Genomic DNA, 14253 nt, shown 5'->3' on the forward strand with positions numbered 1-14253 from the left:
TCCAGGAGATAATTTAAGAAGTACAAGTGTTAAAAGTACAAAAGTTAACTAATTTCCTGATTAAAAGGAAATTAGTTAACTGATGGATAAATGCATGAGAGGAAGTGTAGTGATACCTTCCGATCTGTAACCACGGAAAGTTAAAGTGATGTGCTGCCAGTTTGTGAAGACAGAACAGCAAAACTGGCAACCCCCAAGGGAAAATGAGGGGGGATTAAAACATATGCTGAAAGGCTAATCTAACCTGCAGCATTTGCTAATGTGATGAACTGAAAGGACTTGATTTGAATGCTTCACGTACTTTTCACCAGAAGTCGGATTTTAATTTTAATTTTATTTATTGTATTTATTTTTAATATTAATTAACAATTTCTGAGTCTGGAAAAAAAAATCACAGATCAAGTTTGAACTATAGAGGGCAACAAAGATCAGCCACACCTTTGAATTTACTGGTATTTGAAAGAAGCAAAGAAGAAATCTCGCGAGATTTAGCGGCTTCAGCTCAGACAGTCCCGCACACAGTGGTGTGTATTACGGTGTCAAAACGCGTTTAAAAGTAACTTCAGATATAGAAGCTGTTTGTAAGTGACAGAAACGGTAAACATGTAAGGGCTAACATCACACTACTGTCGCTACCGCTAAATAAGTCTGACTTTTTCAGAGATACAGCGGGTATGCTAGCCGGTCGCTAGCCGAATGCTACCGTTAACCTCGCCTGGGACAACGTGATCATTGATTCTGTTTATTTGATTGCTCTTAAAAATGAAGTGTCACTATGAAGTGTTGGGTGTGAAACGTGACGCGGGAGACGATGATTTGAAGAAAGCTTATCGTAAATTGGCCTTGAAGTGGCATCCTGGTGAGTGGTAGCAACCTGTCAGTATAATAATGGTACTGGGACGTTAGCATCTTCTAAGATATACGTGTATAACATTTAGCATTGTGGGAGTAGATTTAATGTTGAGTTATCGTAGAATCTAATTTTTGATTACTTAAAAAACTGTAGTCACAATTCAAGCCGTTTAGTCTTAGTTGGTTTTCGGGCAGGGTTTGCCCTTTTCAGTTTATTTGTAGTCCTGTTTAGTTAGGCTGTTTGGTCAGGGACAGCATTTAAATAGTTATCACAACATTTACAACAGCAAAAGATGTCAGTTCAGAACTGTGACATCACTGAGTGTTTTTCTGACATCACTGCAGGAATTCACTGCTATAGACTGTGTTGTGTTTGTCTGATTTCTCATCTCTTTATTTGTTTCTTGCACCAACATGTCACCATCATGATTTGCTGCTTCGTGATGTTATCAATAAGTCTTTTAGGCAAGGGAGTCCCTCTAATACAAAGTGTTTTGTTTTTTTTCCTTCTGAAACTTTCAGATAAAAACTTGGACAATGCAGAGGAAGCAGCAGAGCAGTTCAAGTTGATTCAGGCAGCTTATGACGTCCTGAGTGACCCACAGGAGAGAGCTTGGTTCGTACAAACACGGCAGTCCGAATAATGCGACCCTCAGATTCCAGAGCCTTGCTCATAGTCTGAGCTGTACTGGTTTGTGCAGACTTGATAAATCATATTGGTGCTTCTGGCTGTTCCTGTGTTACAGGTATGACAATCACAGGGAGGCTTTGCTGAAAGGAGGGCTCAGTGGGGATTATGAAGACGACAGCATTGACCTGCTGCAGTACTTCACGGTCACATGTTACTCAGGCTACGGAGATGATGAGAAGGTATATGTGGGTTTGATCGCGTGCGCAAAGGGTGGTGTTGCCTCAAGCCATCAGATTATTTAACACAATTTAGTTTTTTTGACAAGAAAGATAAAAATGCGTATTGAAAAAAGTAGGAAATTCAATAAGGCAAGAAACATTACCGGCCAACATGATGTAATTTTTTTTCTCTGTGCTGCATCTGTTGGTGGGCGTGAAAAGAAATAGTTTTAAAGCTGTCATTATACTCTACTGCGGACATGGCGTCTACTGGAGTCCATGTGGACCCTAGTGTTTACCGCTCAACAAACATCACGTCACTCTTACCCAAGCAGACCGTTGCAGACTCGTGGATATTGAAAGTATATTCAAGGCTTAAGTTTGTGAGGCTTATCAGGAGCATAAACCATGTGAGATAAACTCGATAGGATGTGCGATAACCATGGCTGTAATAAAAATGCCCTGGAACTCAAAACAAATCCCACATAAGTTGTTTGGGGCCATTTGGAAGAGAAACTCAACTCGGGAGCTGTGGCACCACTCACACCTGAGATAACAGCTTTTCTTCAAATTCTTTAATTCTCTTCGCTTTTGCAACTTTGTACTTTTGTGTTACTCACAGCAACAACTCCACCTCATTGTTAGTCCATTTAAAAAACTCGGGGCTTTTCCTCAGCATTTTGCTGCGACGTTTCAAAGAGCCGGCAAGTAAATAAACGGCAGACAGGAATGAGGTAGGTTGAATCGTCTTGCGTTTCACGTATGCGCAGTACTGGAACGTAAGCGTTTTCGGCCGTTTCAATGTGGACGCACAACTCTGTGAAAACGACCGAAAACGATAGTGTGGATGTGCAGCGTTTTCAGACGAAAACACAGTTTTCAAATTCATCCAGGCTAGCGTGGACGTAGCCAAAGTGTGGAGAGAGTAGTAAAGTGAATTAATAAAAGAAACCAAGGTAAAGCAAGCATTAACATTTCTACCAAGGCTTTTTATTTATTTATTTATTTATTTATTTATTGTCTCAATTTCCAAAATATATATTTGACAAAGAACCACTGGAGCTGAATGCAGCTGTATGTGCAGGCTTGGAGGTTACGCTGTTGTCTAAAATGAAACTGATGTGTGCTTGGTCCAAATCAAGTTGGGGTTCACCATCAAAGTAGGTCCTACTTGAAGACTACAAATTCGTTTTTTGGTCGTAAGCCGGCATCATGGTATCAGCTGATTGTCGTTTGTTAGAATCAAAGATCACAGCTGTAAATTTTAATGATGGAGATTTATCTGAGATCCTTTATCTTCCCATCTTCAATGTGGTTCAGTGGACCGCTCATTAATGGCTGTTGAAGGTACCTGATGAGCGAGACTGACCCCTAGTGGAATATTGTTGCTATGACAATGAACTAGAGGGTCGGGGTAGACTCTGAAGTATATTGCTGTACCATCTCAGCCTACACAGCATGCCCCTGCCTTGACCCTGAACCCAGCTACTGCATCAGCATTCGCTGATCGTTCTGGCAGCGCTGCCCTGAGTGACTGTGGGAAAGAAAATTCTTTGTGTCTCTCAGATTTTTTCTTTTACTGTTTCCTCTCTCCCTAGGGCTTTTACACCGTTTACAGGAATCTTTTTGAGTCCATTGTTAAGGAGGAGATGGAACACAGCAAGGTGGAAGATGAGGAAGAGGAAGAGGAGTTTCCTCCCTTCGGGGACTCGCAGAGTGATTACGATACCGTAAGGCTTTAAAACACACGTCAGCAGCTGTTTCAAACAGAAAGCAGTTTTTTTTTGTTTTCCTTTAGCTGCTACTTCCCGTGCGTAAAACAAACAAAGATCTGTGTTCTGCTCTTCAAGTCTTGCTTTCTCTGTGTTTGCATCACAGGTAGTGCATGTGTTTTATGGCTACTGGCAGAGCTTCTGCACTCGCAAAAACTTTGCTTGGAAGGAGGAGTACGATACGAGGCAGGCCTCCAACCGCTGGGAGAAGAGGGCCATGGAGAAGGAGAACAAAAAGACTCGAGAAAAAGCTCGAAAGGAGCGCAACGATCTGGTGCGACAGCTGGTGGCCTTTGTGCGTAAGCGCGACCGCCGCGTGCAGGCCCACAGGAAACTGGTGGAGGAGCAGAATGCCGAGAAGATTAAGAAAGTGGAGGAGCTGAGACGGCAGCAGAAGCTCAAACAGGCCAAGTGAGTAAAAGATGAGTAGCTGGGGACAGATTTGAGTTTTTGTTTTGTTTTTTTCTTCCTGACACTGCTCAGTATGTCCATCCAAGACTGGCAGAGGAGTATAAGGAGCAGAGCTGGGCGGCCATGTCTGAACTCGAGAAGGAGCTGCAGCAGATAGAAGCTCAGTACGGAAAAGAGTTTGGAGATGCATCTGAAAGTGAGGAAGAGGAGCTGGAGAAGAACAGCGAAGAAGGCGGAGGTAAGGGTTACCTTCTCTCATGTCTCATGTCCCCATTATATGTCATACGCCGTCGGTAACGTCACCACACAGCAACAAGTATTAATGCTCATCGCTGCAGTATTCTGCTGAACGATAGGTGTCGTTACTCAGACAACACCTTCGTGTCAGCTCTGGTGTGGGAGCAGTTAAGTCTGATCTTTTAGAACTATAGCAACTTCTGTATAATGTGTCAGTCTCTGACCTTCTGCACTGATAAATCATTACAAACCGACACAATCATGCACTCACGTCTGCAACTCAGCGGCAAGGGCGCAACACGCTAGGTTTCAAAAATCGAGAGGTTCACGACTGGCAGAAACTGCGGCTTGCGACAGCAGACATGACGTCAACTTTGTCGTGCCATGCCGAACGGCAGCTATAAAGGGGCCCTCAGAAGGTCAGCTCCATAGCTACACAACATGCGGTCCCTCAAATATGTAAACAGTGATGACACATTTACTGGTAAACAGTAGACCAATTAAAACCTGGATTTATCCCATCTGTTTATAGGCTTTCTAACTTTCCAACTTTCAACAGCACATTAGAGACGGACACATCCATATACAGATGAACTGGACATGCTACTCCCATAACTGCACTTGACTAGGAGTTCTAAGTGATGTAACACAGCTACCTTAACTATGAAGGTTGAGGTGCAGTCTGCAGGGAAAAAGCTGTGTTGGTCGTGTGGGCGTAAAGTTTTCAGTAAATGCAGTGTTGGATGAACTGATGCTGGATGCAGATACTGAAAAAAAGAAGTTTTTTATTATTATTGTTGTTGTTGTTGTGGTGTGTTTTTTTTTTTTTTACATCTGAAACACGAACATATATCGAGTCCATGTCTGAGAAAACAGTCACGGATTTTTCAACATACTGGAAGCATTTCCTTGTTTGTTTTATGTTTTTTATATTTTAAATGATATATGGCAAGTAGTACAATAATGAATGGTCTTCTCAAAGCTGCTTGTATCAAAAAGTAAATAATTGTAGGAATGTAAACAGTTACTGTAGCCATTGTCATTAAAGTTAGTGCAGTTCAGTGACATGTAATACATCTTTTTTTTTTTTTTTTTTTTTTTTTTTTTTTTTATGAGTTAGAGAAATCCAAGGCTGGGCTGTAAATCAGCGCATGGCCTCAAAAGGTCATAGAGCGAATTTTTTATGAGGACCTTTGCATTATCTGACAATATTGTATCGCTTGGAATAATGTTTGTATTACGGCCGACCCTGAAGAAAGGCTAATCGTGCATTGAAACAGCGGCGCAGCTGGTGGTGAATTCAGCGGGAGTCTGTGCACCTTCCGCTGCGGCTGCATAAAACGGAAGTAGCGAGTTCACCGAATGCCGGCGAGGCTGATCGTCTGTGATCATCAGTGCCGACTCGGGGTGACTCAGTCGCAGCGGCCGTAGCCTTAAACTGTGTCTTGTTTGTTTCTGATTTATGATTAATGGCTGTGATGTGTTCATTTTTATTGGTGTGACACTGTCTGCATGCAGCTGTTGCATGTTCAGTTGAGCCCAACCAATTTATTGGCAGGCCGATATTATCAGCTGATATTAGATATTAACCATGTTATGATTGTGTTGATATTGCACAGTTTGTCCACTAGAGGCCACTCTGCAACTTCCCTGTTTTTAGGCACGCAATTGGAATGCCACAAACACAAGAATCAGTTGACCCGAGCCCAGTAGAGCAAAAAAGAGTAAATAAATAATTACTCATAACAGATGTTTGGTGTGGCTGACAGGAAAAAAATCGACTGTTATATCAGAATATCAGATTTTTAAATTGCCAATTGTGAGTTTTTCGGTTGTGCTCATTGATGGCTTTGATCGTTTACTGTCGAGTACTGAACACATATTCCAATAGTTGAGCATATGACAAGCATCTGAATATTAGCAGCCTTCAAGATGCCTCCTGCATGGAGAAACTAGTCGCATGCATTGACTTTGGCCCATTCTTCCACACAAACATCTTTAAAATCCTGAAGGCTCCGTGAGCCCCGTCTATAAATTCTGAGCTTTAGCTTTTTCCATAGATTTTTAAATTGGATTCAGGTCGGGTGGTTGGCTGGGCCATTCTAGCCGCTTTATTTTCTTTCTCTGAAACCAGTTGAGAGTCTCCTTGGCTGTGTGTTTGGGATTATTGTCTCACTGAAACGTCCGCCCTCGTTTCATCTTCATCATCCTGCTAGATGGCAGCAGATTATTATCAAGAATGTCCCGGTACATTTTTTCATTCATCCCTCCTTCAATTAGATGAAGCGTTCCAGTGCCATATGCTGAAAAACAGCCCCACACTGTGATGTTCCCACCTCCAAACTACACTGTTGGTATGGTGTTTTTGGGGCGATATGCAGTGCCTTTTGACTTCCAAACATGGTGTGTTATGGCATCCAAAGGGTTCAGTGTTGGTCTCATCTGACCAGACTGTACTCTCCCAGTATTTGTGGAGCTTGGCTCTTGGACAACTCTTCTAAGCCTGGTCTATCTTGCGGGGAACATCTGTCCATGGTCGGTTCATGATGACATTGTGTTCTTTCCACCTCTGGATTATAACCCCAACAGTGCTCACTGGAACCTTCAAAACGTACTGCTATCAGTATGTTTTGTGAGAGCTCACTGGTTTTACCCATCATGAGATGTTTCTTGTTTCATTACCTTGGTAATGAGACATCTTTTTTATAAGCCATCAGTTGGGACTGAACAGCTGATATTAATTTGCACTAAGTGGCAAGATTGCTTTGTAATTGCTGATAGATTTCAGCTGCTGTTATGACTTTCAACACCTTATTGCACCTCCCTTTCTTCCCTGTGTCTTTTCTCATTATTACACAAAACTTGAATCAAACCACCAATTATTTGCATGTGTGAATTGGATGGGTTGTTACTAACATATGGTGAAAATTTCATGTCAATAGCACCTTTAGAAATGTATATATTAAGAAAACTGTTGATGCATTGAATACTTTTTGCCACCACAGGCAGCTGATTCAGTGGCCGATTGGCTGTCTGTGAGCAAAGTGGGACAACCACCATCCCATGTAGGATAAAGTTCAGGAGCCTTTGTGTGCTAGATCTCCTCCTTTTATAAAATCTCTGATAATAAGCATATCCAGTCACAACTTTCCTCAGCTTTCTGGCATGAACAGCAGGAACTGAACACTGTCTGAGTCCTGTCCTGTTCTTTGGAATAAGCTGCCTGCAAACCTGAGGTCAATCAAATCTGTGCATACACTCAGAAACAGACTGAACCACTTTTATTATCACAGGCTTGCTGTTAATAACTTACACACACTGTGTGTGTGTGTTTTTTGTATTTTACTTTTTATGTTTTCATCTTAAACTCTTGCAGGTTTGTATGTTTTTAGATTTTTGTCTTAAGCATATTGAGTTAAAATAAATGTGCTACATAAATACAATTGGTGCTGTTATTATATCAACATTAATGCTGTGGTCCATATTAAATGGGAAGTCCGAAATCCCAAGTTCCCACCCAAAAATCCCTGACTTTTATAATCCAAGATGGCAGCAGCAAGTGTAGAATTTTAATCTGTACTGTGCTGTTGTGATTTGTGACTCCCTAAACGAGCCATAAAGAGAACCAACTATGTTCTTTCCATGAACGAGCTGCAGCGCCTTTTTTTAATGAAGGAAAACAAGAAAACAGAAGAAAGCTGCTGTCAGTGACGACTGAGAGGGTGTGCTTTGATAGGAGAATGGTAAAAAAAAAAAAAATCAAACAGAAAAAACCTCCGCCTGTTTTTCTGGCTATGACTAATGCTATAACTGGAACACGGTCAGCTCTGGTTCCTCGACTTTCAGGGTAAAAGGAATGCAGCATTAATCCAACTTTAAGGATTTAAAGCTTGTGTACAGTAAAAAGCAGAGCCTCCTGTTTGCTGGTTCTCTCTACACTAAATGCATGTAAATGTTCAATCACAGAGGCCGAGCAGCCGGATGGAGACGAGCTGACGATTGACGATTACGATGATCTGTACTGCCCAGCGTGCGACAAATCCTTCAAGTCAGATAAAGCGTGAGTGTGAAACGTTACCTTTTCAGCACTGCACTCAAAAAGGTTGCAACTTTTCTTTGTTTTATATATATCTCAGATGAGTTTGGAACAGCGTCATCACTGTTATTATCTGTGTGCATCACACTTTTTATATTTTTTTCTTCCCCTTTCTTCACCTTCTCTTCACAGCATGAAAAACCACGAGAAGTCTAAAAAGCATCGGGAGATGGTGGCTTTGCTAAGGCAACAGCTGGAGGAGGAAGACGATGCACTTGGTTTGCATCTGGAGGGAAGTGAGAATGAAAATGAGGGGGAAGAGGAGGAAGAGGAAAAGCCAAGGCAAAAGTATATATTTAATTTTGTCTTTTTTTTTTTGTCTTTTTTCCTTCTCAAAACTTGATTTTTACTGTTCTGCTACCCTGATTGGCAAGCATAATAATCAGAAATCCATTAGGAAACTTAAAAATCAGGCAGTGTGGAGAAAATGCAAAGGAGAGGTAATACAAATATGAATGCACAAATAAGTGAAAACAGTCCATTTAGTGGTGCTTTGCTCCCATTTAGTCCATTTAATAGCATACTAATTGTTTAACTTCTTGGTGATGCATCGTATTAAAAAGGTTGAGTTGTTTTTATTGAGCTCTCTTTCTACTCCTGTAGGCTGTCCAAAAAACAGAAGCGGAAACGAAAACAGCAGAAAGCGGCCCCAGTGCGTATCATCATCACCATCATCGCTTGTGTTGTTCGTGCCTGGTTTTGTGAATTGAATCTTTCTGAAGACTTCTCTGCCCTCTTTCCAATGCCATAGCAAAGTGCTCCAGGGGAGGAAGACGAGGAAGAACCAGCACTGACCACCTGTGAGGAAGATGCCTCCAAGAAGTCAGCAGCAGACCCCACGGAGTCTGAGAAGCAGGATGATCTACCTCCCACAGAGGTCAAGAGGTCAGTTCGGTTTCTTATCTGTCTCTAGGTCTGTCTTCTGGTCAAGTGTTGCTTTTGTTTTGTTGTTTTCTCTCTCTCTCTCACTGTCTCTCTTTCTCTCTCCTGCTTTTGTGAACGCAGACACACATACCGACTAGTCTCTCTGCATTGTTTTGTTTGAAAGCATTCAGCAGCTTAGATAATGCTGTAGATTTAGCTGGCTTGCTAGGTACTAGTTTTTTCCGTCTTGCAGAAACCAAAGCAAGGTCATTAAGTTGCTGGGTAGCAACACTGAGTTGAAGCATGCTGAGAACCTGGGCTAAGATGGTATACACTGCATGGCTGTTCATTTTTGTTGTTTGTGTATTTTTCTTCACCAAAAGCATGTATTAACGGGAGATTCGGACTGCTGCGTAAAGTCAGTTCTAGCACATCCCAAAGATTCTCTGTGAGATCTGGACATGTTTCATGTGCCAGATTAATCCTGGCGTTCTCATCTTGTAGTATAGCTGTGCCATCAAGGGAAGGAAAAAATGTAATGGTGGGAAAAAATGTGGTCATTCAGTTTATTAAGGTAGTCAGCTGACCTCACTGCTGAAGCTAGACCCGACCAACTGAAGCAACGCCGGATCATAACACCAACCACAGACTTGTACTGTAGACGCTAGGCATGATGGGTGCATCACTTCATCTGCCTCTGGGGGTTTATGCTCCTGTGGGAAATCTGCACCCTTAACCTGACGTAGTTAGATGATGTGACCTTGGAACTACACGTTGAGTCAACACAGCCAACAACTACTCATTCCTCCTGTGCATTTCCGGCTACTTGTTTTGTTTTTGTCCCAGAAAAACAACTGACGACAACAAAGAGCGGAAAAAAGTCTCAGAATTTTATTTTTTTTGATCTGCTGGCACAACCACACGCTAATTAACACATAATGCATAAGAACAAATATAAGCGTGAATGTCGGCAACAGCGTCAGCGCTCTTATGTCAGTTACTTATGTAGCCCCCTTACTCTAATGCACCAATCAATCTGACAAAGGGTAAATCTAGACTTGGACCACATGACTTTTTTTCCATTGAGTCCAGTGTTAGTCCTCCCTAGCAAACTGAAGCCCTTTGTGTCCTTTAGCCTCACTGATAAATGGTTTTCTTAAGGTTACACAGCTGTTCAGTCCCTGTCCCTTGAGTAAACTTCATATTGTAGTTGTAGAAATGCTCTCACTTTCAGCACCACCCTTCCAGGTTTTGATATCGCACAGGCAGCTCTTAATTCAATTTTAGTTGTTTCAGCAATCTTCTGAGTTGTTTTTACTTCTTGGCCGCTCCCTTATTTCCCCAAGCCATCGCCGCAGCAACATGGATCATAAAACATGGGGATCTTGAACAACTTGGTCCAGCAAGAATTAAGAAGCTGCTAAAGCTGTTAAATGACCTGCTACCAGCCGAAACATTAATCACTGCAGTAATCACCCAGAGTAATTACTGCAGGCAGGGTGTAAAATTAATACCCGTTTAACACATATATATATATATATATATATATATATATCTACATGGCTGAATATATGAGCTCTCCGTCTTACACGCACAACCTCTTGTTAATGTTTATGTCAAATTTTTGATTAGCTGCAGATTGTTTTTTAAATGGCTCGTTAACTCTGTGGTGTTGTTCCTGTTCCCGAGGTTCTTGAGTCAGATTAGGTTCCTGTAGTGCTTTTATACTTACAAGACTGTCCTTAAACTTTATGCTGCGCCCAAGCACTTTATTTGATATGTGTGTGTTTGAGTGAGTGAGTGAGTGAGATAGGTGGTGTAATAGTTAACGAAGCAAGGAACTCTGAGTTAGTTTGAAAGCTGCCATGAGTACCTGTTGAGTCTATTAAAAGCGAGGGGACAGCATGTCACCATGGCCCAAAATCTTTTGTGTTGAGGATGTGTGGGGCTCAACTTGGTGCGATAGAGGAGGGAACCAACCAATTCCTAGGTGAAATTGTGCAGCGTGATAACATTTTTTTTTTTTTTTTTTTTTAAATATATCCTTGATGTGAATGTTACCTCTGCAGCACTGGGAAGACGAAGGGAAAGAAGGGAGGAGGAAAAGACAAACCAAAGAACGTCAAGCAGCACACAGGAGAACAGTTTCCTGAGGTTTGTAAAATCCAGAATTCAGATGATTTTTTAAAAAATATTTCTTGTGCTGTGCAAAAGTCTTGAGTCGCCCCACATTTCTTTATACTTTGCTTTCACGGAGACAGACTTTCTGAAGGTCTTTCAGAGTTTTTCTTTAGACATTTTTTCACTCATTTGCAGTCCAGTCCTTGAACCTGAACCTTCAGACATTTTTTTGTTAATGTTCTAGACAAATGTGAATCATTCCAACAAAAAAAGAAAGCATGCACCTAACTCACGCAATAAAGCAGTGTTGGATTGACACTGCAGAGATAAATTGGCAAAGAATCTATTTTAAATGGCGTCCTTAGGCACTTTTGCAACACTGTCTAAAGATGTTGCAATCTACAAAAAACGGATAACAGTTTGACAGGCAAAAAAACCCTGGATTTTTGGAAACAAAGTGATTCCTCAAAGAGCTGGAAATATCTCATATCTCAGCATGGATTGGACTGTGTTCTTAAAAGCGTTTTAGGAAACAGGACTAGTGGAGGATCAAATAGCACCGTATCTGCTATCTTAAAAATTCAGCAAAGAGATGATCTGATGCATCTGAACCTTGAGTTGATTCATCTACTCTTCACTGAAGACTTTTTTACTTGTATGCTTTATTTCCTTGTATGTTTGCATTATTTCCTCATTTAAAGAAATAAAATGTGGCTCAAGACTTTTGTACAATATTGTTAATTAAATCCTGATTATTATGTGAGGAGAACTGTGCCGAGACATGCTTCACCCTGTCTCATTAGTTCAAATGCAGCACTTGTTGTTAGAAAACAATCGTCACTTTCATCACTTATCTCCATTTCCACCTCCAGAAGGAAGTGAACCTCCGTTGTGTCACTTGCAATAATGAGTTCTCCACAAGAAACAAGCTGTTTGACCATCTGAAGTCCAGCGGCCACGCTACAGCCCTCTCCGGAAATACTCCTCAGAGCTCCATGAGCAAGAGCAAGAAAGACAAGAAGAAGAACAGATAACACATCCTGACCTGGACTTTTGAACTTGAAAGAGCTTCACTCAGCAGGGACACTTAAAGGCTTAAAAAACAAAACAAACAAACCTCTAAAGGGGTCTAAAGTGGACAGCACTGGCTGACTCGTAGCTTTGTTTTTGTTTTTTTTAATCACACTATAATGTTCAGTAATACAGTTGTGTCAAAAAGTGAATCGTCCAGAATGGAATGATTAAAACTTTCCAAGCAGCCTTTCATAACTTATGACAGTCTTCATGCTGAAACCAGTTGAGAGAAAGAGTTTTTGATGTGTATGTGACTCTTCTATCTCCAATATTAAATCTGTACATCTCCAGGAAACCTCTGTCCTTGTTTGTCTATAGTGGTATTACTAATAAAGATGATGCTTCAGATTGGTATACCACCCTGAAATCATTACCTCAACCAAGGTGGTTATGTTTTTGTTAGTGTGTCTGTTAAAATTTGGCTTACATCCACCAAGGTCTTCAAGGCTAACTTTTGACAAAAAGCCTTCTAACTCAAAAATAATGAGTCTTATAAATGTTAAACACAGAAAATACCATATACACCATTTAAAATATCATGGTGCATTTGACCTCTAAATCCTCCTTCAAGGGCAAAATGATGATGATGCTAATGCACATACCTGGTCATACATGTGATGGTAAATGGCCTGTATTTGTATAGCGCTTTTACTAGTCCCTAAGGACCCCAAAGCGCTTTACACATCCAGTCATGCACCCATTCACACACTGGTGATGGCAAGCTACATTGTAGCCACAGCCACCCTGGGGCGCACTGACAGAGGCGAGGCGCCCGGTGGCGCCAGTGTCCGGCACTGGCGCTCGCTGTTACACCAGTAGGCACTTCACCAGTTGCCTACTGGTGGTGGCCCTCTGACCACCACCAGTAGGCAACAGGTGAAGTGTCTTGCCCAAGGACACAACGACCGAGACTGTCCAAGCCGGGGCTCGAACTGGCAACCTTCCGATTACAAGGCAAACTCCAAACTCTTGAGCCACGATCGCCCATGATCCATGATGTAGAAGATCATCAGTTCAGGCCACTACCTCCATCACTCCATGGTCAAGTTCTTATGTTTCTGTGTCCATTGTTGGTGCTTTTGATGATGGACAGAGGTCAGATGGGCACATGACCAGTCTGCACATATGCAGTCCCATACACAGCAAACTATGATGCACTTGTATCTGTCAGAACCAACATGAACTTTTTTGGCAGTTTGTGCTATGTTAACCCATCTGTGGAATCGGCTCATACAGGCCAGCCTTTGTTCCCTGCATGCATCAGTGAGCTGGGCCACCTGTGACCCTGTCATTGGTTCATCACTGTTTCTACTTTGGACCACTTTTGATCAATACTGATCAGTGCAGAAATGGTCTGACCCAGTTGCCATCACAATTTGGCCCCTGTCAAACCTGCTCAAATCTTGATACTTGCCCATTGTTCCTGCTTCTAATACATCATCTTTGAGGACAAAATGTTCATCTACTCCCTAGTATAGCTCATCTGCAAACAGGTGCCACAATGAGGAGATAATCGGTGTTATCAACTTCACGTCTCAGCGGTCAGAATCTTAGGCCTGATCAGTGATCAGGCAATGATAGGGAATGACATTGGACCTCTTACCTCTTCTTCAGGGTCAAACATTTAAAAATATTTTGTTTTAACCGTTAAAACTATGCTACAAATGAAACTGCCTCTGTTTCTATTGGCACCATTTCAGAAATGATTCTGGCACATGGGGATCATAAATATCACATTATAGGCTCCGACCAAACATCATGTCACATTTGACCTCTGACCTCACTTTAACATTTCACAATCCCACATCTGCCTTTCGTTCAAGCTGACCCCAAAAGGTGTTAAATCTTTAAAGAAAGCATCAGAAAGAGAAAAAGGAATGAGATAATACCTATTATCCATGACCTACTCCTACATAATGTCTCTGTAATCAATGTAAACATCTGTTCTCTTATAAGTAAATACTGCTCATGGTGGAG

The 14253-nt window shown here is 41.6% G+C and overlaps 1 protein-coding gene across 1 annotated transcript; it reads left to right on the forward strand.

The window, feature by feature from the left end:
• The first annotated feature begins 494 nt into the window (after window positions 1-494).
• dnajc21 (DnaJ heat shock protein family (Hsp40) member C21) lies at window positions 495-12571 on the forward strand. The gene is made up of 12 exons (XM_084935418.1): window positions 495-859; window positions 1375-1468; window positions 1599-1722; window positions 3300-3431; window positions 3580-3884; window positions 3971-4122; window positions 8088-8181; window positions 8350-8505; window positions 8821-8869; window positions 8969-9102; window positions 11151-11235; window positions 12075-12571. The coding sequence occupies exons 1-12, from the start codon at window positions 763-765 to the stop codon at window positions 12234-12236; spliced, it is 1584 nt and encodes a 527-aa protein (XP_084791544.1). The 5' UTR covers window positions 495-762; the 3' UTR covers window positions 12237-12571.
• The last annotated feature ends 1682 nt before the right edge of the window (window positions 12572-14253 follow it).

This window comes from Perissodus microlepis, chromosome 7 (genome assembly GCF_051167445.1).
Source record: "Perissodus microlepis isolate ML-2025 ecotype Zambia chromosome 7, ASM5116744v1, whole genome shotgun sequence".
In the NCBI taxonomy this organism is placed as follows: Eukaryota; Metazoa; Chordata; class Actinopteri; order Cichliformes; family Cichlidae; genus Perissodus; species Perissodus microlepis.

Coding starts and splice junctions, on each gene's coding strand:
- dnajc21 (XM_084935418.1), top strand. CDS start 763: ATGAAGTGTCACTATGAAGTGTTGGGTGTGAAACGTGACGCGGGAGAC. Junction 3,432..3,579: donor CGCAGAGTGATTACGATACC/GTAAGGCTTTAA, acceptor TTTGCATCACAG/GTAGTGCATGTGTTTTATGG. Junction 8,506..8,820: donor GAGGAAAAGCCAAGGCAAAA/GTATATATTTAA, acceptor CTACTCCTGTAG/GCTGTCCAAAAAACAGAAGC.